Here is a 27,880-nt window from a genome sequence, read left to right as displayed (position 1 = left end):
GTGGGTTTCTGATGTTATTGAATTTTCAAGCTTCAACTATGCATATTTAAATAAATAGTTAAGTATATTTTATAATTTTATATAAATATTTAAGTCTTAACATTTAAAATTGTATAAGATAATAATCATATTATTTCCCATATTGTTCATTTCAATAATAATTCATTTAAATTGTCTCAGTGAATATAATTATATTTAGTTTAATAATTGAAATTTAATACAAACTAAACTTGTGAAATTGTGACGAACAATAAATCGAGGAATTACATATTTCAAGTTACTAAAAACGTTATAATTAACATTACTTAAAATTTGTTGCTCGTGTTTTGTAAAAGTTAATATCAGATACCATCGAAAATGTTGTTTCATTTTACTTTTATTATCTATGTCCTGGGTCTAAAACCAATTCCAAAATAATCTATTATCCATCTGTGTAATGTGTTATGATTATACCTACTATATTACTGTATGGCCTATTTTGTACAAGTGGGAGATATAGATAGAGATAGGTACAACCATTCCAACAAGTTTTTTATATCACAATGTTCATTACTAACCTTAATACTGATAACTTACCATAAAGCAGTTACGCGCCTAAATAATGAATATCGATTAATATTTTAAAACCACAGTAAATCTATAATAATGCAGAATTCAAGATATAGTCACAGTTGTAATGTAAAAGACATATTTAAATAACTGATTTTAATAACCAATACATCTAAATCTGTATTTATTAGTATACCTCCTCAGTTCCATCCAAATATATCGATTGCATTTTTTATTTGATCTGCAGAAACCAAATGGTTTTCCGTCGTTTCTTGATTAGGTAATTTAATTGATCACTCTGTGTAGGATCGATTGCTTAACATATACAACATGCGACAGTATAACATGTAATCTATCAATATAACACCCGTAAAATGTAACTTGTCAAACACGCACAATATATTATTATATATTATTTATAAATAAATAAACCTCTTAGGTACTTGCAAATTCAACTTGTCTGGTGCAGACAAACGGTTTGAATATATTATTATTATGTCACCGTGTTAACGGGGATTTAGGGTTCAGCGGTGTACAACAGGAAGTTATCAAATACCTGGTTATATAGCGAAGTAGAAAGACGGGTAGAAACGTTATCAGCAGAACCTAGTGCCTGCGAGAAAGGGAGAGATAAAAGGGTGTAAAATAGAATAGATACGCTGTCTGTCGATTATGGTCGACATAACAAACACCAACTGTAATATGTTTGCTCCGTTGCTCGCCAGACACTCAGGTCGAAAAACAACCCTTGTAATTCGTAGATTTATTGCAATCCATATAAAATCTTAATTTTAAAACGTACTGAATCGGCCATGTAAGACGTACCAGAGTGTTTCTTTAAAAAAATTATAATTTAAGATGGATAATCATTATTATACAATTATTGAATACATATATAATATAATGTTTAAGAGTTTAAGAATTAAGACTACATATTATTGTGATGAAAATTTGGTCAGAAGAAATCATATTCTACTGTAATATACTTCTGACATGATATTATATATGTATACTAAACAGTAATACATCAAATATTATAATATTTTTGAGTATATTTTAATATAATTAGTAAAAAAAATAAATGTATATTTGCATTAATTAATTAAAAGATATTATTTTTTAAACAGGTCATTACAACATTTATAAAATTGCATAATTTATCGATGTTCATTTGTAACAATATATTTTTAAATAAATATGTCGTCGCATAAAATTAGTTCAAAGTAAATTGTGTTTATAATAGTTATTTATTCATATTTTATAACTGTATTGTTATTTATTATCATTATCACCAGTTACAGCTACAAGGTTATTAGCTGGCTTGTAAGTTGTTATAGCTAACACATTATTTTTTATTATTATCAAAATGTAGTAATAGTTTAATGCATTCATGATTGTTTATATTGTTTTCAATATAAAATTATAGGACATTGAATTAAGCTTTCTATTTCCATACGGGTACGAAATTCACATTGTTATTATTTATTACTGAATATTGATAAAATATTAGTACGCAAAAGCTGAATACTTGTGTAATTACGTACATATTACATACAACAATTAGTGAAATGCGTCATTAAAAAAAAAAACTGGTACCTCTACAACAATACATTTAAACACAAACAGAAAATTATGACAATTATTTTTCATATTATTCAAAAATAATAATTTTATCCCTAAATACATTTTTCATTCATTTGAATTTTACAAAATGAATCCTTACCAATGTCTGGAAATTTCCCTTTCGCCCCAAGAGGTTGAAAATACACTGGTAACGTGACATATATATGATCTGGTTTGATATTTGGTACCATGTTATCATTTTTTATATTATTTTATCTAAAACGCTAATAATATTCACAGTAGGTGGCTTCTCCAAATTAAATCCTATCAATAAACCGTTCTGTAAATATTACTTATGCATCGAGCCTTGAAATTCTAACGGTTTCGATTTTGAAACAAGTTTTTTAGGTTAGACTTTTGAAAATTTGAAATTTTTATACCATCGGTTTGAGTTTGAACTATGTTTTTAAAAAAGGTAGGTTTCAGTTAAGGGTTTTTAAAAAATTATATTTTAATTCGAATTATTTTACTTTTATAAGCAGCTCATAGGAATGTAAAGAAAACTGTTGTTTTATATGATTATTACCTTTGGTCATGCCTCTATCAAAATAAGTCAAACAATATAATATTTTAAAACTTTAGTAAGAAATTATAAGTTTTATCAATAAAGTATTATAATAAGAAATATACTGAAAATATAAAATTAAATATAGGCACTCGATAGTTGACGATGGTGTTTTTAGTAGATTATGAAATTATTGAGCTGCATGAGATTTATATCATTTCTGCAATGAGATAAAATAAAAAATTACCTAAGTTTGTTCATTAAAATTAGTATTTTTTTTTCTATACTTTTTCTATATCATTTTGTTCGTGATATTTTTACTCGTTAAATAATAGCAAATGTCCTCTTGTCAATACTTGGATTTTCAATCATACTGCATTAGGTAAAAAGTTCAGTATTATTAACCAACTTAAAAATCATAACCCTTCTCGTGCTACAATGTAATATTAGTTTTTTAATTCTCTCAATTAGAAATTAGAAATTGGAAATTTTAAAAATAAAATATTATATCTATCTGGTGCAGTAAAAGTCAAAAGTTATAAGAAGGTCGTTGAAATGTATACTTCGGCCCCCCTCGCCCACGCATATACGCCAAAGATACTTGACACCACTTCAAAAGAATGTAATTATTACACTCTATTAAGATACGAGAAAACTATATCAATTATTTATATATTTGGTTTGCAGCTTACAAAGTTTCAAAGCCATGCATGCGTTATGCAATATTATATTGAAGAAGGTTATCACTTGTATTTCGCGATACAGAAATACTTTCGAATGGATTTCGAGTATAGTAAATTGGCAGATACATCATCGAACCACACTTAAAGAGACATATACGTATAATAAGTGGATCGAAACGTCGATTCTTCTTCTCCCTTCGAAGCGTTGTTTAGGTTTGATCCTTGGAAAATGCTTATTAAAATTAATTAAAATGCGTTTGGTAATAATAGTTTATATTTTACACGTTACCTGTCATATAATAGTATATCATTGCCGTTATTAAAACAAGGCTGAACAATGTATCTATATTTTTTACTCGTTTATAGTTAATACAAAAAATGTTGGTCTCGTCTAAACTCTTCTATTTTTGAACTTCTAAGAGTTATAAACTATATAGATTAAGGTATTTAGCACAGTTAAAATCCAGTTACATTTTTTTCAAATTTAATATTTATCTATCGATCTCTTGCCAAAGCACAACAAGTAAATTTGATAAAAAGTATGTAATAGGTAAGTAACTAGGTACCTATATACTATAACCAAAAACAATCATGTATAGTAAAATAATACATAAATAAAAATAAATTTAAAAAAAAAACAGAAAGGAATGCCATTCGATGAAAGAACCTTACTAAATGATGACATGAATTATTTAGATTAATTTTTGGCCAGTTTATTTTTAAGATATTGTGGCACCAGCTACGTCTCTTAAAAAGTTAAAATGAGTTATCTGGCAGTGCTATTGTTGTAAGATTTTCAATATTTATACTTTAGGTAATATTGTAGTTTTTTCTATAGAAATGCATGTATAGTTGTAATTATGTATGTTATTCTTATTTTAATACCTATTGCAATCTAGAATAAGTAATGTGTTCAACACTTTGACAATCTACAATATTAAATTCGTTATGTAACTTAGTTAAAACCTTAAAGTAACATAACTTTAAATTTTTAACTTGTTAATTCTCAAACGTAAATACCATTTACTAAATAGTTAATTAAACATATGTAAGACTTACACTATTTTTATACAAAGTATTTGTCAAAATATTTCAATCGATAAATGGGCTTGATTCATTTTTTAATAATTTGCAAATGTTCATGGTTTCGAGAAAGTTTGTGAACATTTTAACTTACAACACAGAAAAAAAAATTATGAGTGTAAATATTTTTAAAATTTTTTGATTGCAGTAAGAACAACACATAATGAGCCTTGCATTACAATTTCAAGCATATATTTGGCTCACAAACAAAAATGCGTCACGTTTGTGTTATCTTATTAGTTATTAGTCATCTAAAATATGAAGTTAGTAACTATACCAACATGGTAATTTATTTTTAGTGGATAATCGGTGGTTGATTAGAAATAATGAAGGCACAGACATTTTTTTGAAATTCATTCCTGTATTCCAAGAAACTGCATTATTTTAAAAAGTAACGCATGGAAATAATACACTTGTTTTAAAATATACCAACTCTATATTAAATCAATGATTAAACACAATATAAATGTAGTGGCTTGGTGAGGTGAGGCCGTATGCTCAATCTGAGGAAATGCTCTGAGTATACGTTACGACCTACGTTGCTAGCTCCCGGATGGGTGACCATCAGCAACACATCCTTGCCTTGCATACACAAGCACGTGTTGCAATTTTAAAAACATAAAAACCTACTAAACCTATACAAAAAAACTCCCTACAGTACCACCCCGCACCCAATGGCCTATGTTGCCGCTGGTTCCCTTTAATAAAATAAAATAAATATATTTATAATATATATATATATACATTTTAAATATTAATTTTTCTGTTCAATTATAAAACGTTGAATATAAATGATGGAAAATGAAATAGACAATCCAACCCAACGTTTACTGAATATAGTTTGTAGGTATTAAGATTTCACAATCATTACAAGAAAGTAATGACGTTTATATGAGGTAGCCCTGCATGATTAATGCACATAAACAATTTGCCAATGCACAGAATGTGACTTATTACAATGTAATATTTTATGACCATGCGCGTAATTAATTATAAAAATACAATCAGAAACTCTGAACTTGTACGGTACATGTAACTGACAAACGAATCATTGAGCATAGTGTATAATGTACTGTTTTAAAGGACGTTAAATGTAAATTTAGTGATAAAACCCGCATCTGGACAAATAGGCCTTAAGAGAGGTATACCTATATTCGCATTGTATAATACCATTGAGTGCATTGTTGTTGTAGGACATCGGACGGATCGAAAACAAAAAATAAAATCCATCAATACTACCTACCTACTTCACAAAACATTTTAAATGGATATTTTACGCGATTTCGTTGTTTTTGCTTTGCTATTGTCGTACATTGTTGTACAACATAGTTATACGTATACACATATTTGGAATTCGAGAGGTAAGTTTGTTTTACCCATTTTATTGAAACTAAAACGTGACTCAAAATCGTAATTAAAACACAAGTAGTATAAAAATCGAGTTACCTATTCCGGCTGTCCCAGAGTAGGTCTTCCAATCATAGGGTTTCTTATAGTAGAAATAATTGTGTTTTTGTCTCGATTTGTTTTATTTGATATACGAATTTGAAGTGCAATATAGTAAATTAGATAATACATTTTCATAGTTATTTTAAAACTTTTAATTTTAATTCTTAGGTGTCTAAATACATTTATGAATCTTACGTTTTAGTATTTTACAAAAGAAATTTTTTTTTTCTTTAGATTGATAAGAAAATGTCCATGTGCTCTTTATAACGAAGCGCTTCGGAAAATTTATATTTCGTAGAATGTAATATTTCATAAAATACTAACTATTTTTCAAAATATATATAAAACTTGTTAAAAAATGTTTTAATTGAAAATTATGAGTGAAGCGGAGGAAAACAGTATATGTTTTTCAAATATTAACCATATTTTTTCAACACGTTTCCGGCTTCATGTTACATTACATTTTCACTGAAATATAAAAAAACTTTTCAAGTTTCATACTACAACTATCTTAATTGAAAATAAATTGCAGACGATACTTTATTATCATAAAATTTGAATTTCTTATTTCCTGGAATATTGCAAAATTTAGTCACATGTTTATGTACAGTAGTCAACAGAACTCAGTGTGAAGTGTTATTATAATTTTTGGTATTGATTTAAAATTAGTTAAAATTCAATTAATCCATTTTAAAATGTTTGAATCATACAAAGTTGAGAGGAAAAATCTGGTAATTTATTATGGTAGATTATTAAAACATTTTTATACCTATTTAATAATATTAAAGAATTACCAAGTACAATTATGAGTGAATAATGTTATGTTTAATGAATATCGCATAGATTAGATTTTTATTAAGTGGATAAATATTTTGTTATTTTACATTCATAATATTTTTAAAAACGAATAGGATTCAACTATATTTAGTGTTCTTTAGTTTGCAGAACTAATAAATAATAAAGTTTAACTACCTATCGTAAAAAAAATGACGCATATTAAAAGTTTTTCAAATTTTAATTTATAAATATAGAGCCTTATGATGACTCCAATAAACTTAACACTTATAAAATGCATATTTATTTAGTAATATATGAAAAACAATTGTAAAAAATAATCCTACAAGTTGATAGTAATTATATTTTATAATGATTATTTGCTACACTTGCTACACTTATTCTTCTTGTAATTTAAGAAACCGATTAAAATCTTTTAATTAATAAGACAGAAAACTATTTAAAATTATTACCTCTCATAACTTTGTAACTGTACACAGTAAAATCTGTTAGATATAAAGTACCATAAAAAATTGAACACATTTATTAGTTACAAACATCAAAGAACATCAGATTTTACAGAAAAAATTAAAAAGACAATTATACATTCTAAATTATATATAACTAAAAAATATTGAATTAAAATTATTAAAATAAAATCATAACCGATAATATATTATTATTTATTTATTATTATATTTGTATATAAAACATAATCATTCATATCATCATTATTTAAAGTCAAATTGTATTATACCATGTTCAAACAATTTGATGATGTGATGACTAATGATGACCCTTTTAAAGTTGACAGTACAAGACGTACACAACTATGACAGGCACTAATTAAATATATCCAACAAATTTGTTGGTGACTCACAGGATATTGTTGGATTACTCGTTGATTTTGTTGGACTTCATTTTTGCCGATATAACTTTTTAAGTCTTGCGCTGCCAACTAAACCCTCCAACAGGACAACTTAATGTTAGCTATTTTTTTTACCTGAATATAAACCAGGTATTAACAAAATCGAAGAGTGTTATAACAATGCCCAACAAAACGAGTTCAACAGTTAGGTCTTACTCGGGAAAATATTGACTAAAATAAAGTTCTGCTGTTAGTAGCATAGACTTAAAAAAAAATTCCTGTACCTACTGTTATTAAGTAGTTAGGATTTGTTTATTTTATCAATGCATTAATATTCGCATATTTCGACTTGTATATACATGTATATATAGCTGACAACTTCAGTATGCAATTTACCTGACCTTAACTTAATCTAAAGAAAAGGAAACATTTTTATTTTTCACTTGTGAGTCTTATCTCGTACAAGAAATAAACATAAAAAAAACATTAAATACTCTCTGCACTGCACGCCAAAACCCAGTGAACCATCGATGTCTATTCTTTTAAGAGTAAATTATGATTACGCACTAAACATTGTCAGATATTCAAATCGAACGATATCCACGAAACTAAAAAACATGAAAACAGACGGTAATTTTTATATATAGTTGTCTTAAGATATTAATTCGACTCTGCGCGTAACGACGGCAAAGGTCGGGAAGAAAAATATCTATGTTCACCTATTGAGAGCGATAAATTAACCCGACAGACAACAACAGTTTATGCTTTGAATTCGGACGATATCGCATACCTAATATGATGTGAGGACCTCGTTAAAATCGCTACTGAACGGGATTCCACGAGTCAGTGTAACAAATTAATAAAAGAACCGCGAATAGCTGTGTACATACACTCTTCTGTTCTCTGACGATACCCATTCATTATAACCGTTATTTACGGTCCGCTCGGAACGAAAATGCATTATTTCTCGTGCACTATTGTACGTCGAGTCGTGTGAAATACCTTTTCCGATCGGCGGTTAACACACACCGTGTGCGTATAACAGGTCAGCCGTTAAAATTGTTTTCCGTAAGAAACGTTATCCTGCACGCTAGACGATACACAGGTAGCAATCAAATAATATTTTATGCTAAACGGATTAAAGCAGACATCGGATATTCGACCTAATTATAATATTCATGCTACCATGCATTTTATATACCTATATTATATTGTTGTGCCTGAGCGTCTGAGAAGCAGTACATTTCTAGACGGGGTAGAGATTGGTTAAGTAGCTATGCTCTAAAATGTAAGAGACGACTTAATGTTTGGATAATGCTGATGTATGTACCCCTTTAACCGGAATATGCTTTTAAAGACACTACTTGATTCTCGTTGTAGGCAATAATATGATTTTAGAGAAGAAGTTTAATGGTCGATATTCGCCCAAAATATCCATTAAAACCGTGATCTTTAAAATGTAAAATAGCGAAACAAAAAAGTTTAATGTACCTACCTATAGTACACCTATACGTGGCCATAAACCCATATATAGGTAGATACTCACGTGTAATCACTGTTGAAAAAAAAATGAGTTATTAAAAATGTTCCCTGTGGGATAACAAGTATTCTTCAATCCGAACAACTACTATAATGTTTCCTAAATCTGAATATTAACGTATTTTAAGTCCCATTACTAATCACCTATCTAATTTCAAAACAAAAGTCTAAAATACATAATAACCTCACGATTAAAAACGGACGAAATCCCAAGACATGTCATAATCTATGGACATAATATTATCGTACACGCAGGTACTACAGGATCATCAGAACATTTTGGTATTACAGTTAAGCTAGATAATTTTTCGACCGACCGATGAAGAGGCGCGAAACCGCGTGAATATCTGCCCTAGTTATGTCTAACGGAGTGTGCACGGCTTATATTATATACCGTTCGGCGAGAACGTTCCAAATACATAAAATATTTATTATGCACGGAATGATACAATAATAATAATAATAATAATGCGTTCCTACGGTGTTCGTACACCATCGCGTTTACCCGTTGAGATTTGCGCACAGGTTTATTTTTTATATTTTTTTTTCCCTCGAAATTATCGCTATAATATTATTAGCCGTCCCGGGATGAGTGGATACAGACGTAGATATGCGGGTAGGTAAAAAACACGAGTAACGTGTGTTGCACTTACAACGAAACCGGAACGGTTCGTACGCGGTATGATGGTTTTATGTACCTACACAGTACACACGCGGCATTGCAGTTAGACCCACATATAATAATATTATTATTATGTTTCGCCGTCGTTGGAGAATATGAGATTTTATACCGTGGTCGTATCGAATCTCTAGATTCCAGTAATAACGGTCATCATCGTACTGCTATCGCAGTGAGCAATTCTTCTCCTCGTTAAAATACGAAACGTGCCTTGCAGTTGAGTCTTATTTTATACCATTTATTTCGTATTTAATTCGTATTTATCTTACTAATTTAATTATTTATATTACTATGTTATAAATTATAATGTAGAGATTCCACTTTGATACGTTATATATATATATATCGTTGGGTTCTAAAAAGCTGTAGGGAAAATTTGTGATGGTTATTAGTTATTATTATCATAACATAACTTACAAAATATGCTTTACTTTGTACAGTAAAAAGTTCGTTAATTTGCTTTGTTTAGTATCAGTAACATAGAAAAGAGTATTATAATACCTATGTAGATACAATAGAATACAATGTATATTAAAATACTGTTTTATGTTTATAATTTAATCTTATTCTATTAAGTTGTATTATATCTGAGTGCGTTTATTTATCCATCACACTTTTAAAATACATAACAACTCACATTAGAATAACGTTGAAAACAGCGATTTAGTAAATTAGATTACCTATAAAATAACTTGCATTAATAAAATACACATTAAAGCAAACAAAAATGAAATATGGTATTTTTAACAAATATATGTATAATTTGTTAAAATTATTTTATTGTTATAGCAGTCAGTATAAGTAATATTAATTAAAAAATAAATATTGTGTAAGTGCGTATACTAAATAACTAGTGTACGGTTTCAGTTGACAATGACGTCCTAAACACCAGGTAATTAATTTATAATATTAATTAAATTTTAGTTTAATTTATGGCTTTTATTATTGAGAAATGAATTTTTAGTTGTGTAATCGAATCATTAACATTGCAGTTTGCGATTTGTAATACTATGAAATCGCCACCCAATATGTAACCTAAAACCTTATTAAACCATACTTAGAACAATGTTTATTTAAAATATTTTAATTTAAATTCAAATATAAAGAATCAAATTGCGTTACTATAATAATTATTACTTGAAGATTTATTTATTATTTAAGATTATATTATTATGATGTTATATTAACCAAACTATAAAAATAATATACTTTAATGTTTTAAATCTCTTTAGTAACTTTACTATTCATATTTTATTTTTAATAAACTTTTTAAAAATTAATCTAACATAAAACATAGGTGTTCTATAAATTGTTATTCTTTTATACCTATTAGAATTTATTTCATTTCAATACAATATAATAATTATGCCATAATCACTATTATTTAATAAACATAATATTTTTCTATTGACCTTTGCATAGTTTAGAGCAGTTGAAAACTATTTTTGTGTAACATATTTTGGTAATAAATATATATTTGACACCTACCAACTTATTATTTATATCAATAGTAGTAAATACTTCTTAAATATTAAAACAAATTACGTGAGAAACATTTAAAATAATGCAAAAAATAAATATTTTAAAAACAATTACGAAATACATGGATAATATATTCAACTAACATTTTAATAATGATTAAAAAATTAATATTTTAATATAAGAGACAAATTAGAAAACTTAAAACTTTCTAGAACAAGTATCAAATAAGTGTGGAATATTATTAGTTATGTACCTTTCCAGTTTTAGTTTAACAGGTCAGCAACTGCAGGCGTTTGGCTGTACATAAATTATTATTTACTGGCCACGGAAATTACGTGTGACAAGTTCACAAATTACGTTTTGATGCCTTAAAGGGGCAATGAGGACGTTTTCAAACGATTATGGCTGTAAACTCACGAACGTATACTGATGTGGCAATGTGGTATATTCCAAATTAAAGGGTTAAACAAGTAAAGCCACGAATTAGTTTAGAGTTCAAGTATTTCTAGCAAGAAAATGTCATTTTCAGTAATAAGATTAAGAGCGAGCCAATGCGGGAGAGGGGGAGTAATCTCAGTTATAAACTAAAATTTATCGCGGTGGTTGTTAATTGGGCTACATTTTATATACCTGCTTCGAATACAATATTTTTTTTAAATTTTATTACCCAGTTATTGGGCCACGAATAACATGTTTATGTGTTAAAGAGTACCTGTAGTTGGAAATGGGGCTACTGTTACGAAATATTATTAAATCGTTTGAATAAAACACAATTTACTCCAAAAATGAAGATCAAACATGAAAGTAAATTTATACAATAGTCACATAGTTTTTAATTAATAATTATTGGTCAAAATTACTATTTTTCAAAAAATTATGTGATACATATTTAAAGAATTTAAATCTGATCAGATCAGATGCAAATGGAGATTTTTTTCTATTTTTACTGCCAAAAATTATACATTCTTATTAGGATGTGACGTATAAAATAAAATATAAATAACAAATATTTTCAATAACAAAATTTGTGATATAGGTATTTATTATAAATTTTAAAAGAAAATTATAGTTCCCACTGCCCACTTGGGTCAGATTAAGTACAAAATATTCATCATAAACCAAAAAATATGTTGAATATTTTAGACTTTTACCTTTTACATTTTACAATAATCATAGCCAGTAAATTGTGTTGGTGAAAGGGAGTACTCAAAACGTTATTCAAATTACTGAGTGGTCAACAATTTAAGTATTAGCAACGTTTGGAGTGGTTTAAGTGTTTAACAACAACACACCGTGTCACTGTGAGTTGTGACTCATGGGCCGGACGGATATAGGCGTGTGTGGGGAACAAACACTAGGTATACTATGAAAGTGGAAATTCTAAACTAAAATTAATTAAACAAGATTGCACTAAATTGTGAAGACGTGACATAATTAAATTACATCTAAATATGATTCATCAGTATAAAAAGTTTGAACATTTTAATGTTCATTGACAGCAGTCGTTCCGCCCTGCACTGTAATAGAAAGTGTACCTGCATTAACCGTGTACTTCGTATATGACGTATTTACACGACATTTTGTACTTTTTAGTAGTTATTGTTGCGACACTCGGTAAATATTATAACCCGATTTTGAAGTTTAGATCTCGTGGGGTTTCTTGTACGAATGCATTCCAGAATCCGAGGTATCCGAGCTGCATGTTGTAGGCCTTGTAACCTCTCTTGCTACCTATAACACACCATCTCATACTGGGAGTCAAGGACAATTCACATGGTACACAATATCTATCTGTAATTGAGTATCGCTCATTTGCGCCAAAAAACATGAATTCGTTTTTGATACACCCTATTTGAGCCGAAATAAAAAAGGTACGTTTTCTCCAACAGTCCATTTGCACCAAGTTGACCAGTGTAAACATTTACATTAACGACTTCAAGTTCAATTCATATATTTTAAAGACGCCACAAAAATTTTTAAAAAATTTTAAATACGCAACGATATTAAATTTTGATTTTATTACATTTTTTTAAATCATAATAACCCAGCCTAAGAAGTATATACCAATATATTATACGTGAACATCGTCTACAACCATCTTTTCCCCTCTTTTGCTTGTCGTACATTCCATTTTTATTAACTATACCAATTGAAATAGACAAAATTTAGACGAAAATATTACGTACCTACCTATGTAGTGTAACTTAACAACTAAAGTCCGATAAAATCACACTGCGATCATTGTTATTCGATGATTTTACGAATAACGATATCCGATAACAGAGTACCTATTACATATCGTAAAACATAATAAAACTTGTTTTCAGTCTGCCTAAGCAATAATATACAAAATTTTAAAATCTATAGATTTATGAAAATAACTAAATAACTAATAAATATGAATTACAAATGTTATAGCGTAGGTATATCGTGTCTTTTAAATATATGAACTAAACCAAGAAGTCATTATTGAAAATGTTTACACAGATAAATTTGGAGCAAATTGACTGTCGGAAAAACGTATCTTCTTTTATTTTGGCGCAAATAGGATGTACCCAAAATTAATTCATTTTTTTTTTACGCAAATGGGTAATTCCCCTGTAATTACAATCAAATTATCGTAATTGACTGGCTGCAGCGGTTGTTTTGAAAAGGTCTTTCATTCGATAACCCTACACATGAAGAGTTTACGGTTTTAATTTTGAATTTTATTACTTTCATAACAATATAACATATAACCCACAGCACGTCGTTTTGGTTATTTCAGAGATTATATTGTCAGTGTCAGGATTCTGAACTACTAGAGAACGATTGACGTTTGATTTGTGAATATTAATTGAAATCAGTCAGAAAATAGAAGAACATAGAAACCACGACACTTTACACTATAAACATAATGATTTATCATCCAATATTATCCATTATTATTCATTACAACTATTATAATATACTATTAAATAATATACCTAACCAATTAAAGTTCTTGGAATTCGTAAATATGTACACTAGAAAAATAACGGTTTAGAATAATTAAAAGGAAAAATAATAGTTCACAAGAACAAAACGGCAATTAGTATAAAAGCCACAAATAAAATAATGACCAAACAGTTGTGTCTTGTTATAAATTATTATCGTGATAGATATATTTCTTTCTCCTAATATATAGAATACGAACTTGTTTTCAAAATTATCTAATTATGCTTACCCAAAAGCTACCTTTAAAACGTTAAGAATTTTTAGAATATTTTTCACAGTTATACATATTAAAGTGATTAATGATTAATAAATAATTATACTCAAATGCTTCATATCCCTTTATTATTATAGGTACCCCAATGACCCATCACGTATTGAAATCAAAACAATTTAAAAAATCAATCTCAACTACATTAAACAATTAATTAATGATCATGAATTTTCTAGTTACAGGTACAGACCATAAATGGTACGACATATATTATGATGCGATAACAAGTAGAAAGATACCGATAGTTCAAAGGTTTGGGGATCGAAAAGATGAACCAAGTACTGCACGATTTGGGAGTATACCATGTTCATGCCAAGATATGACGTGTGGTTGTTGTGCACAGTTCAACGTACGATTTTTCAAATACAATAAAAAAGGTTTATTTAATTGATTAACACATTTATTTTTATTTTACACACAAAGAATACGAAGCGAGGTGGGTAAACACTACCCAGCAGAAATACATATTATCAAAAATTAAAAAAAAAAATTTGTTTAGTACATCGTATGGGAATGTTTTGCGCGTTTCCAAATACGATGGTAATATTGTATAGTTACAATGTAACTGTAGTAAAAGCGTAGGCGCAATTTGAGGGGAGGCTTGTTTGTGCTTAGCACCTTCAAATTTGTTCATGTTAATTCATATATGAATAGTCATTATGTGGATATCCGTAACCATAAGATAATATAAAAAAAATATAGAAGCAGCACACCAAGTTTATCATGGACATTGCGCCCATGAATATAATTACTGTATTTAAAATTTAACGATTTTCTGCATTTTCCAACTACTATAATTTAAAAACTATAGAATATTATATATTATGCACCAACAATCTATATGTCGAGTAGTACAACCTTCATCAGTGTGATAATATGAAAAATGTAATTAAAATAGTTCTACCTTTGTATTAACGTACACACGTTGGAAATTATATTTGTATATGTTGCAGTAACACATTATTAATTTTGTTTTTTGTATACCTAACGGTCAACATATGTTATGAAATTAAAACTAAGATAAATAAGTATAAACATTAAACAAGTCATTTGAAAAAAACACACTATTGAAATACAAATTCACATAGAATATAATATCTCATATTCATACTGCTGAAGCCTGAAAACTTCCATAAATTGTTCAGAACCATCTGACATTTTAACTATATGTGTGTTATACTTGCAACTGTATTTATGACTTCTTTAATACGCCCGAGTATTTCACTTCACTAAAATATAAATTATGATACTAAATTTTATCTTTTATTTCCCACGACAACAAAAAAACATTGAGGATTTTCATTTTAGTGGTTTTATAATAATCTAACCACCATAATTGTTATTTATTACCAAACATTTATCATTTAAATTATAATATACTTAGGTAGGTATGTCTTATTATTTTATAGTCAGCTAGTCTTATATCATGATATAAAATTATACAATAAATTAATACGATTCTTTTTATTTTTTACTTCACTAATATTTTGATACACGTCAACTTTTTAGTTTTACTACTCAGTATAAACTCAGCACCACCTAAAAAAATTATTTAAATCAAGAATAAATATGATGTACGATCAATAACCAAGCTTAACTTAATCAAATAATATGAACAATGTAAATTTGCTATGAACATTTCACATTTTATAATCAAACATTCTGAAAACAATCAACAATTAAAAGTATTATTAACACAATTAAAACCCGATAATATAGCCAAATGATTTACGAACATATAAACAGCAGTATCACACTTAGATGAACTATGTTGTTTAATAATATGTCTCCTAACACAAAACAAAAAATACAAGCAGCCTGTAATTTATTGTGTGCAGCCAACTCTGGGGCGTAAAACAATATTCAATTCAAAACACAATGCGTAGCTTTGAACTTTGAAGTAGTTATTGACACCGTTTATACACTTCACAGAGTAGGTACATTATAAAAATCGCATTTAAAAATAAATATGATTATTATGATGTCAATATTAATCAGTTCATGTCTACAGTCAAACCGAATACTTTTATTTAATTGACCGTGATGGAACGTTTAAAGTGTACGTGACATGATTATCGATAATTATTGCCGGTCATTGACGGTTGACCAAGTTTGACAACTATAGAAGAATGGAGAAAGTTTGGTCAACTGTTTCGAAGAAAATTATATTGCCAACAAGTACACATAGTTTTGTTTTCTTACATTCTGAAGTATTCCATTTTGTTTGTATAGGTATATATTCCTTCAATTTAGTCTCACAATACATATACATTTATCTTCTAATCATTTTTATAAGCAATAAACTATTTTTTTGTATTTCAATAAATGCACGAAGATAGATGTGTTAGGTAAGTTAGTGTATGCATGCCATATAAAATAAAACACCTAGGTGATACAGGAAAAAATTTATTTCCATACAACAATAACATAATTTATTCGATTTTAACATTAAAATCAGTATTACTTTAAAATAATACGATTTATTTACTATTAAATATTAAATGTACGACATTAATGTCGTAATAACACAAAAGGTATATTACATTATACACTATACTTTATGTAGGTATAATTTACATATACATTTTAAGTTGGTAATTAGAATTATATGTGTTCTATGTCATATAACGTAGAAAAATAACCTAAATAGATTTTTTGGACTGAAATTCATTTGAAAAAAAATTTTAATTATTTTTTTTTTTTTTTTTATTAAGAATAAGGCTTCGACATCAGAGGTCATTAGCCTGACTATTTTATTTTATCATTAAAAACAAGTTAAATAAATCTTATTTTTACTTAGAACATTATATAATACTAAATAAATTCTAGACCTAATTATGTCAATAATATAAACGTAAATTTTTCTCTCTCTCTGATACAAATAATTAAACATTTAATAAGGATTACTCACACAAAGAAAACTTAAACTTCAAGACCAGCATAAAATCTTGTTATTAAAAAATAAAAATAAAAATGTTTCTTAAATGAAGAAATATAGCCACAATTAACGTGCATTCATAAATCAAATTTAACATAAGCCTCTTTTTATTTTTCTAATACTTGGCAGAACTTAAATTTTAAATGTAATTATAGGTAATTAAAAAAAAATCACATTTTGATATTAGTTAGGTATTATAATGACGTGTACTAACATATTATTTCAGAAGTCGTTTGTTTAGATATAATACTTCAAAAATCCTAAACTTTTTTTTAAAATTTAATTAAAATCGTGTTAAATTTGTAAATTACATTGTAATCTGGAGAAGTCAATGGACAATGAGTAATGACGGGTTTTGGCCAATCTCATTACACGTCTCTTGTCGGCAATGGAAGAATAACTACTGTTAGTTTTTCTTTTACAATGTTAACTATTATTATGAGAATGAAATATGTATATATAATGTATCCTGCAGCGAGGTTTTTGGTAAGATTGTAATTTAAAAAAACAAATAAATAAGTAAAGGCCAACCAACTGCCGCCGTGGCTCGCAGGCAAACAAGGATACTAATTGAATGTGACAGCGGGATGAAGAAATATCGTCCTTGTAATCTCAGTTTTATTAACTTCGTACATGGTCCCGTACTTAACGCGTAGTAAACCATGGTACATTTTATGTTTGGCTCCCCAAGATACACGCAAAGCCCGGAATTAATATAACCTAGAACCCAGTAAATTAGAGACGCCAAAAATCAGATCAATATAAAATACCGACGCACTGGTTTATTTTTATGCGCAGGATGTATGAATTTCACGTACGACCCTTATGACTTTGCAGTCACTGGTAACATGTTTATGGACGACGAGTCACTGTACGAGTACAAGATATCTGGTATGTATTATTCACTGAATATATTAATTTTATACTTGTAGTATAATTATTATTACTCCTAGTCTCCAATTGTCCAATAACACATTATTACAATCGACATGCTCAAAATGCTCTCTGTCGTGATTATAATTATACCTTTCAACAACAGTTTCGATGATTTATATTAAAATCCAAAAATTCCAATTGTCAAACTTAATACCAAATACAGACTTTCGGGAGTGAAAATTAATATAACTTTGACTAGGAACACACAAACATTGATGAAGCTGCAGCTTGAAAATTGAATTGACGTACACATTCGTTAAACTTCAACAATACAAACATTCAGGCAACTTGAACTCATCCTAAACAGCATTGTACATTTGGAACAAAGTACCTACCTACACTACGATACTCTATTATTTACCTACATTAAAAGGAATGAACTCATAAAAGTTGAATATTTTTACCTGAACCGCCGACACTAACCCCTCCCCCCATTTTTTTTGAAAAATTTCGTTATTTAATTATATTATACTATTTATTATATAATATGAAATTATTTTTTTTCTATCGTTTAATTTTGTCTTAATACAGAATAAATGTCCAAATACTTTCATAAATATAATAAATTATAGACTTTTATTTTTGATCATTGTCTTCTTGAAACAATATAAATTGCTATAAAAAAAATAATAAATAATGTTTTAAACAAATATTAAAATACATCGTATCTATACTTGGCACAGAAAAAAAAAATTATGTGAATATATAGTTTTTAATACCTAAATATGCATAATAGCTAATACAAATATTTGGATTTCTGTCTTTAGACAAAATTAGACATTAGACAAAAAAATTAATTAAATTTAAATAAAAAATAATATTAACTTGTAGTATCTATAATGAACTTTTAAAAGTAGATATGGGGAAAAAGTCCATATCAAATATGTATTGGGGAAAGATGTCCACCTACACCGAAAACAGTTGAGGGGGATGTCCATTTACCTTCTTACCTATCGTAATAATAAAACATTAAATATTTTTACATCAATTTTCTTCTTTTTTAGGCTACTATTAATATTGCTAAGATTTACCAAATAGTCCAAACAAGTAGTACTGAATTTAGGGTTATATTAATTTACGTAGGCCACCGGAGAAGGGCGCAGTTTCACCAGAGAACCAAATTTTTAATGTGAATTTATTTACCAACGTTTTTGCAAGATTTAATTTTTATTAGATAGAGTGATTATTATTAGTTAATTTTATTTGAGGTAGGCAAGTTACTATGAAAATATAAAACTATAAAGACCGACTTCATAAAATTTGCCTCCAAGGGTCCATTTTTTTAACATGGCACTAACTGGCAATTTAGTGAAAGTCAAGATTAAATTATTGATGGTAATTGTTGAATTAAAATGATACAACTCTATAAGTTTTCTGAGAATATTCTTAAATGCATAATTATTTATTGATTCTTGAATATTGATATCGCACAAATATACTTATTTTATTTACTAATATTAAATTTAAAAGTCAATAAAAAATAACCTATTCCTCTACTTTACTTATTTAGGTCATTAATATATTTTATTATATACTTACGTATATTTATTTGTGAATTCTGATAATTTCATTAATACACCTGTTGAATAATTGTGTTGCTAAAAAAATAAGCCATCACGTCGTATGGTGTTTGCGAAATAATTCATTGTCCTGATATAAAGCGGTAAAGTATTAATGTATTATTACAACCTCTACCACAAGCCTACTGCTATAATAACAGTACTCGAATTGGTGGTGATGTGGAGGGACTGAGTAGGTACCTAATTTTTGCAGATATTGGCGTGACCCTAATACATTTTTTTTGAAGTGAAACGTTCTTCTTTTTGAACTTTTTGTCCATCATCAAATGCACGAGAAACTTACATGCACCGCGATACCTTATGAACTGTTATATTATTATTTCATTAATAATAGTGATTTACAAAAAAAAAAGTATGCTTTCGAACAGCTGATTTACCGATATGCCTCGGTAATAATACTAATGACTGCGGTTTTGATAATAGTTCTATCACTTTTTTATATTTCACTATGAATAGAGTAGGTATGAATTAAGGTAGTAATATCTAAATTAATTATTTTAGTATATAAATAATCAAAGTGAAAGTAAGTAGAGGCTACTCGCACTATAGTCAGGAACTTATTTAAATTAAAAGTAATAAAGATATACCTAATTTTAAAATGCTGAAGTATAAAGTTAGGTAGCATTCAAGTACAGCGAGATACTGAAAGTGACGGAAATGCGTTTTTTAATTCCCCTACTTTTATTATCCTATTCTACTAGACAGGGAATAATAGCAAAAAACATGAGTCACGCCTAATGATTCACACAGTGTATCAAACGTATCATTATTATTATTTATTTATACATGTGTACGATATACAATAAAATTAATATTAAATAATTCAATAATTGCAATCGTAAGGCATTAGTATCAACTGCAACACTAAAATATACTTTTATTGCTGTTATCTTGGATGGACATTATATAATTACTGAAAATGCATTTACACTGTGTGTTAGTATGTGTGGTTATGTCTTTAGATCAGTACAATCGTCAATCGTATTCTGTTTTCATCGTGTATGCATCGAGTCGCATAATAACTATCAGTAATATATTTGCTTTGAGCAAAAAAATCTAAGTAGCATATTATAGGTACATCATACTATAATGAATTATCGTAATTCAACAACCTCTAACCGTGAAGCTTAACTCCGATTTCGTCGAAAAGTGTTAAAAGGTGAACTTACATACTATCCCAACGACCTTACTTTACTTTTGACGAGCAATGAGTGTGTGGAAAGCTCAACAACATATAGAAGGCGTTTTTCGATTACTCGTACGGATGGTAGTTTGGGGGAGCAGGGTGAGATGTATAGAATATTGTATTTTTTCGCAAAGCCTACATCACTGCGAGATATTGTTATGATATGGCTCGTAATGCTGTTACTAAACACAGACACACAGTTCTCAGCTAGTAGTACCTAGGGTCTATGATAATCCCTAACCTAACTTTACCTGCCAGGCCTTGATCAGCACTATAATATAATTGAGGTGCATCCGGTACACTTACCGCTATGTGCACCAATACACTTAACACGTCTTCACTATAACCCACAGTTTTGGTTTTTTTTTTTTTTTTATCTGTACAGCTAAAAACCCGCAGTAACTGCAGTGCATCCGGTACGCTTACCACTATGTGTACAAATACATTTTACACGTCTTCGCTGACTCACAGTTTTCGTTTTTGTTTTTTTTTTTGTTTTTACTACTTCCATAGCTAAAAATCCACCGCCGGCATGTCTGCGAGTTCCCGTGCCGTACTTACCGTCGATGGACATGTGCATGAAAATGTTCGACATCTACACGCCCGGCAGAAACTTGCACGCGTGCGTCAATTTCGTCACGCGCCTCGAACATGCCGAAGTGCTCGTGCTGGAATTCGACTGTTTCGTGGTCGGTCGAGACGGCGTGAAAATGCACAAGTACAACACGACGTCGTCCACGACCGCCACTGACGTCGCCACTGGCACCGCTGACGACGATACTACCACTTCCACCACGACTTCGGCTACCACTACGACAGTGCAGACGTACGACACGACGGCACCCGACCTGGACATCACTGTCTCGGAGGTGATCGCCCCCACTGATGAGTACCTAGCGGTAAACGCGACCGACAAAAACATCACGGAAATAATATAATAATAACGAATATTATAATTGTATATTTTTTTGCAATTTATTTGGTTTTATTCATACTCATATTGTTATAATAACGAAAACGCGCAATCGGTGTAATGCGATATTATGAGCTACAGGAAATAATAATCCAAAAAAAAAAAAGCACAAAACATAATATTATGTATAACCGACGTACAACACTCGAAACGCAAATAAACATATTATATTATAGTTTTTTCACGATATGATTTCATCGAATAATAAATTAATAAATTAAATAATAAGTTATGTAGTATATATTATTTACAACTTAACGGAAAATGAAACGTGTGTAATTCACGCCATTCGTGAGCAATGGTCTCTACACTTTCTTCATGAAATGTATCGTCGATTCGTCGTCGTCCGACGAGGACAGCCTCATCCTTCTGTGGGTCCTGCCCCGCCTGTCGTTGGGCACGATGGCCACGGGCATGTGATGCTTGAAACGCCTGCTGAAGCTGTCGTCATCGTCGTCATCGTCGTCGTCGTCGTAGTCCTTGGCTGCCGGCACGCTGCCGACCGTCGTGGCCGTATCAGCCGACACTGCGGCCACCTCGGTGGTCGCTAGTCTGTCGGCCGACTTGGTCGTGGCCACCGTCGAGTTCTTGTCGGTATCCGACATGCCCACGGCGCTCGCGGCCGTCTCGATGATGTCCGACACGATGTCACCTTCGTCCTCGTCCTCGTCCTCGTCGTCGTCGTCCTCGTAGTCCTTGTTCTTGTTCGTCACCGGCGAGGGAACGGTCTCTACGCGATCGGTCGGGTTGTCGTCGAGCGGCGTGACGGCAGTCGGTCTCACATCAGCGATGATTTCGGAAGACGACGACACCGGGTCTTGAACGACGCTCACTGTGTACGAGGTGGACGTCACCGATTCAGCGCTAGTTTGTTTCTCGCTCGTCACCTGTTGGCTTGTCAGCTGTTGCGGTGTGGTTATTTTTGATTTTACCGTAACCGCGACGGGTTTCGCCGTCGGCTTGACACTGGTATCCGTTTCGTCTTCTTCGGCCCCGCCACCGCCGAACAGGCTGTCCAGAAAATCGGTGCTCAGTGCACTGAAACCAGTGTAATCGCCCGTCGATTCCACGTCGTTTTCTGCGTCCTCGTCCACGGTGTCGTCGTCCTCCTCTTCCTCGTCATCACCACCTCCGAGACCGTAATCGTCATCGTCGTCGTCGTCGTCATCGTCCTCGTCGTCTTCGTCCTCCCCTTGTAATGTCTGCGACGCCGGCAGTGGCTGAGCAGGTTCCACTTTCATCCCTTGTGGCCCAAATCGGAAACATGACACCCTCAATGCGGCTTCGACGTCGTCGAGAGCCCTAAGCTCAAGCCCCAATCACGCTTTGAACTGATCCCCGTCTCTTGAGATACCGTACACCCGACCACAGAATTTTGATATACCACCTGGGAGAGACATACACACGGGTTTTGGTTTCTTCCCGGATATGGTCGTGTTGCGTAAAACCTTGTCCCCAAAGCTCATCGTCACCATCATCTGATCACCTTTCAAATATTTCAACGATGCGCAACCTATTATGTAAACACAGAGTGACGTGTTTAGTTTAAAATACATGTATGTTTCATACAATATAATATTATGGTTTTAGTAGAGTTAATCTTCAATTTGGATTTATATTGAAATATGGAGGAATAAAATAAACATTTAATGAATTATATTATGAACTTTTATGTGAGATTATTACGTATAACATTAACTCATACAAATTACCAATTGTGTGTTCGTCATGTTTTATTTTTGATGACGCGGTTTTATTTTATATAAATAATACGCGGCTAATGTCCTATATAATAAATAACACTTGGTATTTTAATACAATTTAATTTATTTGATTATTCCTATTTCAACGAAAAAACGGAACCTCGAGCTTAGGACCATGTGGTCTGATACTAGGTAACCACTATAGTTCTGGTACGTCCATAAAGGTTAATTATAATATGTATTATTGAACTTTTTGAATTACTTATTTAGTATTTTTAAATCTATTTACCTGGTCCTTTAATGGGAACTACCGGCAGTGAAAAATCTCTGCAACAATTACACATAAGATTGGAACAAGCGCAGTATCGGTTGGGAGGAGCTGCTTGAGGAGTAGCTTGTCTAGCTCGACCCATTGCTCTCAAATGATCTTTAACGTTATTTAATCCAGTATTCCACACATCTTTATTTTCCGGAACTAAAAAAAAAAAAAAATCATAATACGTTGTTGAGAATAGATTTACAATGCCCGAAACTTACCTACTCTACCGTAGGCCGCAAACGCTATGATCAAAAAGATCAACAGCAATTCGAATACGACTGATAGTCGCATTTTTATATAAATCGCTGACCAATTTAAAAAAAACTGTAACAAAACAAAAAATGTAAGTATCGTGTAACGCATATAGGTATAAAATTCAAATGTCTAACTTTCTTTTGACTAAAATATAATAACAGTTGGTTAGAAAATGGTGAAAGGTTCATGTGTATCATCAGAATTCCGAACTGACCTTGTCCTTAAAAAGAGAAATTCTCTTTCCGTCACCCAGAACGAGTTTTTCACCTCAGTATTATACCGTAAAAATACATTTTAATAATAGTCATTATTATCAATAATCATTTAACTATGCGTGTAATTTCAATACCATTGTATAGATTAGTTTTACACTCGACGGAGAAATTTACATAGGACAATATTTTAGAAAATATGGATTTTATAGAAGACAATTAATTATTTATGGGTTTATATTTTATATTAGATTAAATTAAAAATATGTGTCATTCAAAAAACAGTCAAACTGTATTCGAATATAAAAAAAAGAATTTTGTATAATTTCATAATTGATGATATAGTAAGCATGCATTTCATTGAATTCGATTTTGTCCCAATGTACATTAAAATAAATACCATTTTTTGTTATTTTTTATCTCTTAGATAACTTTGTTATAATGATGATTAAAAAAAACCTTTATAGTTTTATTTGATCCGCTCTTTATAAAACAACTTTTGTTTCTGTACTATCATAATTATTAATCCTTTGAGTTTTAAATTAAATATTGATACAAAAAAATACAAATATATTTTATTAATGTTCTTGTATCCTATGAATTGAATACAAATTATTAATTATTAATAAGCGAAGCTTACTATTTGTTTGATATAAAAACAAATACTAAAATGATACAAACAAACTTTATATCTAACTATCATAGTTTTTAGTTGTATACGATACATAGAATGTAATTTTAAATAATATCAAAATCCCATGCATAGTTTTAAAAGACTTCAAGAGTTTTTATAATAATAAAAAGAAATAGATAAATTTGAAACTTTAAAACTTTAAAACTTAAACTTTTTAACAAAGCATATTAAATATTAATTTAATTTTTCAATAATTCGGTGTAATTACGATTGTTTAATTCAATTTACTTGACACTAGTATTATGATTAGTTTTCCACTAAGTTTTTTACCTATAATGGTATTTCTTCAGCCAATCAACGCTTTTTAGATGTATATATTTTTGTATGATTTATTAAATCAATGTAAATGAAGCTTATTCTGTTAAGTGATAAAAATAGTTATTAATAGAATCCCATATTTTTAAGATAAGTGTTATCTTTATGTAGATATAACACATTAACAATCAAATATTTTAACTTTAATATTACTGCATAGGTACTTATAATGTATTGGAAACTAAATTAATTTAGTATCAACAGAATCCTCACTGCAAGGATTAAAAATTAAATTAAATAATCAAATTGATACCTATGTGTATCCTATATGCTATATATTGCCATATTGGTGTGTTAAAACATGATGCTTCATTTCAAAATGTTGAAATGTTATTTTATTCAACTAACATAGTCGTCCTGTCTTTAAGAAAACATTGACTGATTACTTTTTCTAACTTCATTTTATTTAAAAAGTGTATAGGTAATGTCAAAAAACTTACAATAACTCTATTCAGTAACCTACATCATTCTATGTCACGTCAATAGACGCGTTCAGTGTTCACAAACATGAAATATCTAAAATGTATAGAGACCCTTGGTTTTCTTTTCAAAAAAGAAAATTTTAAAAATACACAAAAAAAGAAACCCGAAAGATTATCTAAAAGGCACTCCCGTAAAATTATGAATCACGTTGAACTTTCTAAAGCCCACTCTCGCCGGTGGTCGCTCACTCTCTTTTCGAGAAAACGTAACCCGCTCGTTTCCTGGAGGCGTAAAGCCCGAAGTTACTTGCGAAGTCAAAATAAATATTTAAAAAAAATAAAATAGATATTCTAATGGTAATGATGATAATAAGAATAATAATAATAATAATAATAATAATAATAATAATAATAATAATAAAAGCAAGAATAGAAGAAAAAAACACGTACCTTTGGTACTGTATTCCGGCGAAGAAACACGTCTAGTAAGGTACACGCTGGATGAAAAACCGCCTTGAACTCGTCTCTCGTGGTAGGAACTAAACTGTGACGGGTCCGGTGGAATTACCACGGCCGCCGTTCTTGTTCCGGGCTAACAACCGGGTCAGGTATGTGTGTCAGCGCGGAGACGAGATAGTGTTCCCCACTAAAAAAACCCACTCTCGTTCCGGGACGATTTTCCTTTCGCGCGCGTCTAACACAACCTGTACGCGACCTCAACGGCGGCACCACTGACCGTTTTACGTGTCGCCTCGACTACCCTTTTGGAATATAAAAAAAAATAAACGGAAACAAAAAAATGCCGCCGTCTCCGAGCGATGCACAGAAAAACGGAAAATACCATGTGTCTAACCGGTCGTCGATATTTTTACTACCGACGCCGCGGCTATTCGGCGAGTCCTCCCTCCCCCCCCCCCGGATTCATCCCACCACAAAAAACACATAAACTGCACACACGCGCACGAGATATAATTAGGTATCTAAAGTGACCGACATACAACTATACGGATTACAAAAGCTCGGGATAGATGCGGACTCATCAGCTTTTTTATTTTTGCTATCGAATTAAATAAGAAGCCGAAACGATAGTTATCACGGTGTGGTAAGAGCCTCCTCTGCACAACCGTTCAACTGGTTCATACCGTGCCAGTGGTATCGTTATGTATAGATATATCGTTGCAAACGCGGGTGGATTCTAGATTGAATTTTAAGGAGGGGAGATAAAATCTTCGTACTCAAAATTACTCAATTATTTAACAGCATACAATTATTATTATTTTGTTTTAATTTTAGTACCTCTGAATGTTTTTGGAGTGCTGAGTCCTCCCCCCCCCCTTATACCTAAGTACCATCTATGCACATATTATAAGTATTGCGCAGTGTAAAGGCAATTTTATATGATATAGATACTTTACGTATCATTGACGTGCTCACGGGGTATATGCAAGGTATGCACTTGAGTGCTCCGCTGGTATTGCGGTCTGGGGACGGACACGTTTTTGAGATGACATATATGATCAAATTCCCAAAATAACAATTTATAGAAGAATAAAAATAACAAATATGTAGGTACGGTCGATATTTACGTCTTAATTATGCAACAAGAATTATGAAATTTTATCCTTTTCAATAAACACTTGTTTATTGTTTTGTTAGGTCAAGCTAGGTAAGTACGCCAGTAGGTCTGTATAATATGTATTTATACATGTTTTTATTTTTCAAAATGTTGAAAACCTTAATATTTTCTAACAAGAAGCAGTGTAACGATAATAATAATCGTAAACAATTTTAAGGCAACGGGGTTTGAGCTATTTTACTTGGGCGCATTTATATTTTTGGGGAGCACATAAAGTGATCAGCTAGATG

The 27,880-nt window shown here is 30.3% G+C and overlaps 2 protein-coding genes across 2 annotated transcripts; one reads left to right on the top strand and one right to left on the bottom strand.

Annotated features, from left to right (window-relative positions):
• Window positions 1-5,625: 5,625 nt before the first annotated feature.
• On the top strand, window positions 5,626-22,200 carry LOC111039218. Its single transcript, XM_022322597.1, has 4 exons — window positions 5,626-5,804; window positions 14,658-14,858; window positions 18,218-18,310; window positions 21,635-22,200. The coding sequence occupies exons 1-4, from the start codon at window positions 5,708-5,710 to the stop codon at window positions 22,057-22,059; spliced, it is 816 nt and encodes a 271-aa protein (XP_022178289.1). The 5' UTR covers window positions 5,626-5,707; the 3' UTR covers window positions 22,060-22,200.
• On the bottom strand, window positions 22,076-26,835 carry LOC111039216 (protein IFH1). The gene is given in 4 exon segments (XM_022322596.1): window positions 22,076-23,607; window positions 24,087-24,272; window positions 24,335-24,440; window positions 26,465-26,835. Coding segments are annotated over 3 exon segments (1,467 nt in total). The 5' UTR covers window positions 24,408-24,440; window positions 26,465-26,835; the 3' UTR covers window positions 22,076-22,399.
• Between the last annotated feature and the right edge of the window lie 1,045 nt (window positions 26,836-27,880).

The sequence above is a fragment of the Myzus persicae genome, unplaced genomic scaffold (assembly GCF_001856785.1).
Source record: "Myzus persicae strain clone G006 unplaced genomic scaffold, MPER_G0061.0, whole genome shotgun sequence".
NCBI classification, from domain to species: Eukaryota; Metazoa; Arthropoda; class Insecta; order Hemiptera; family Aphididae; genus Myzus; species Myzus persicae.
This window is presented reverse-complemented; position numbering and strand designations above follow the sequence as displayed.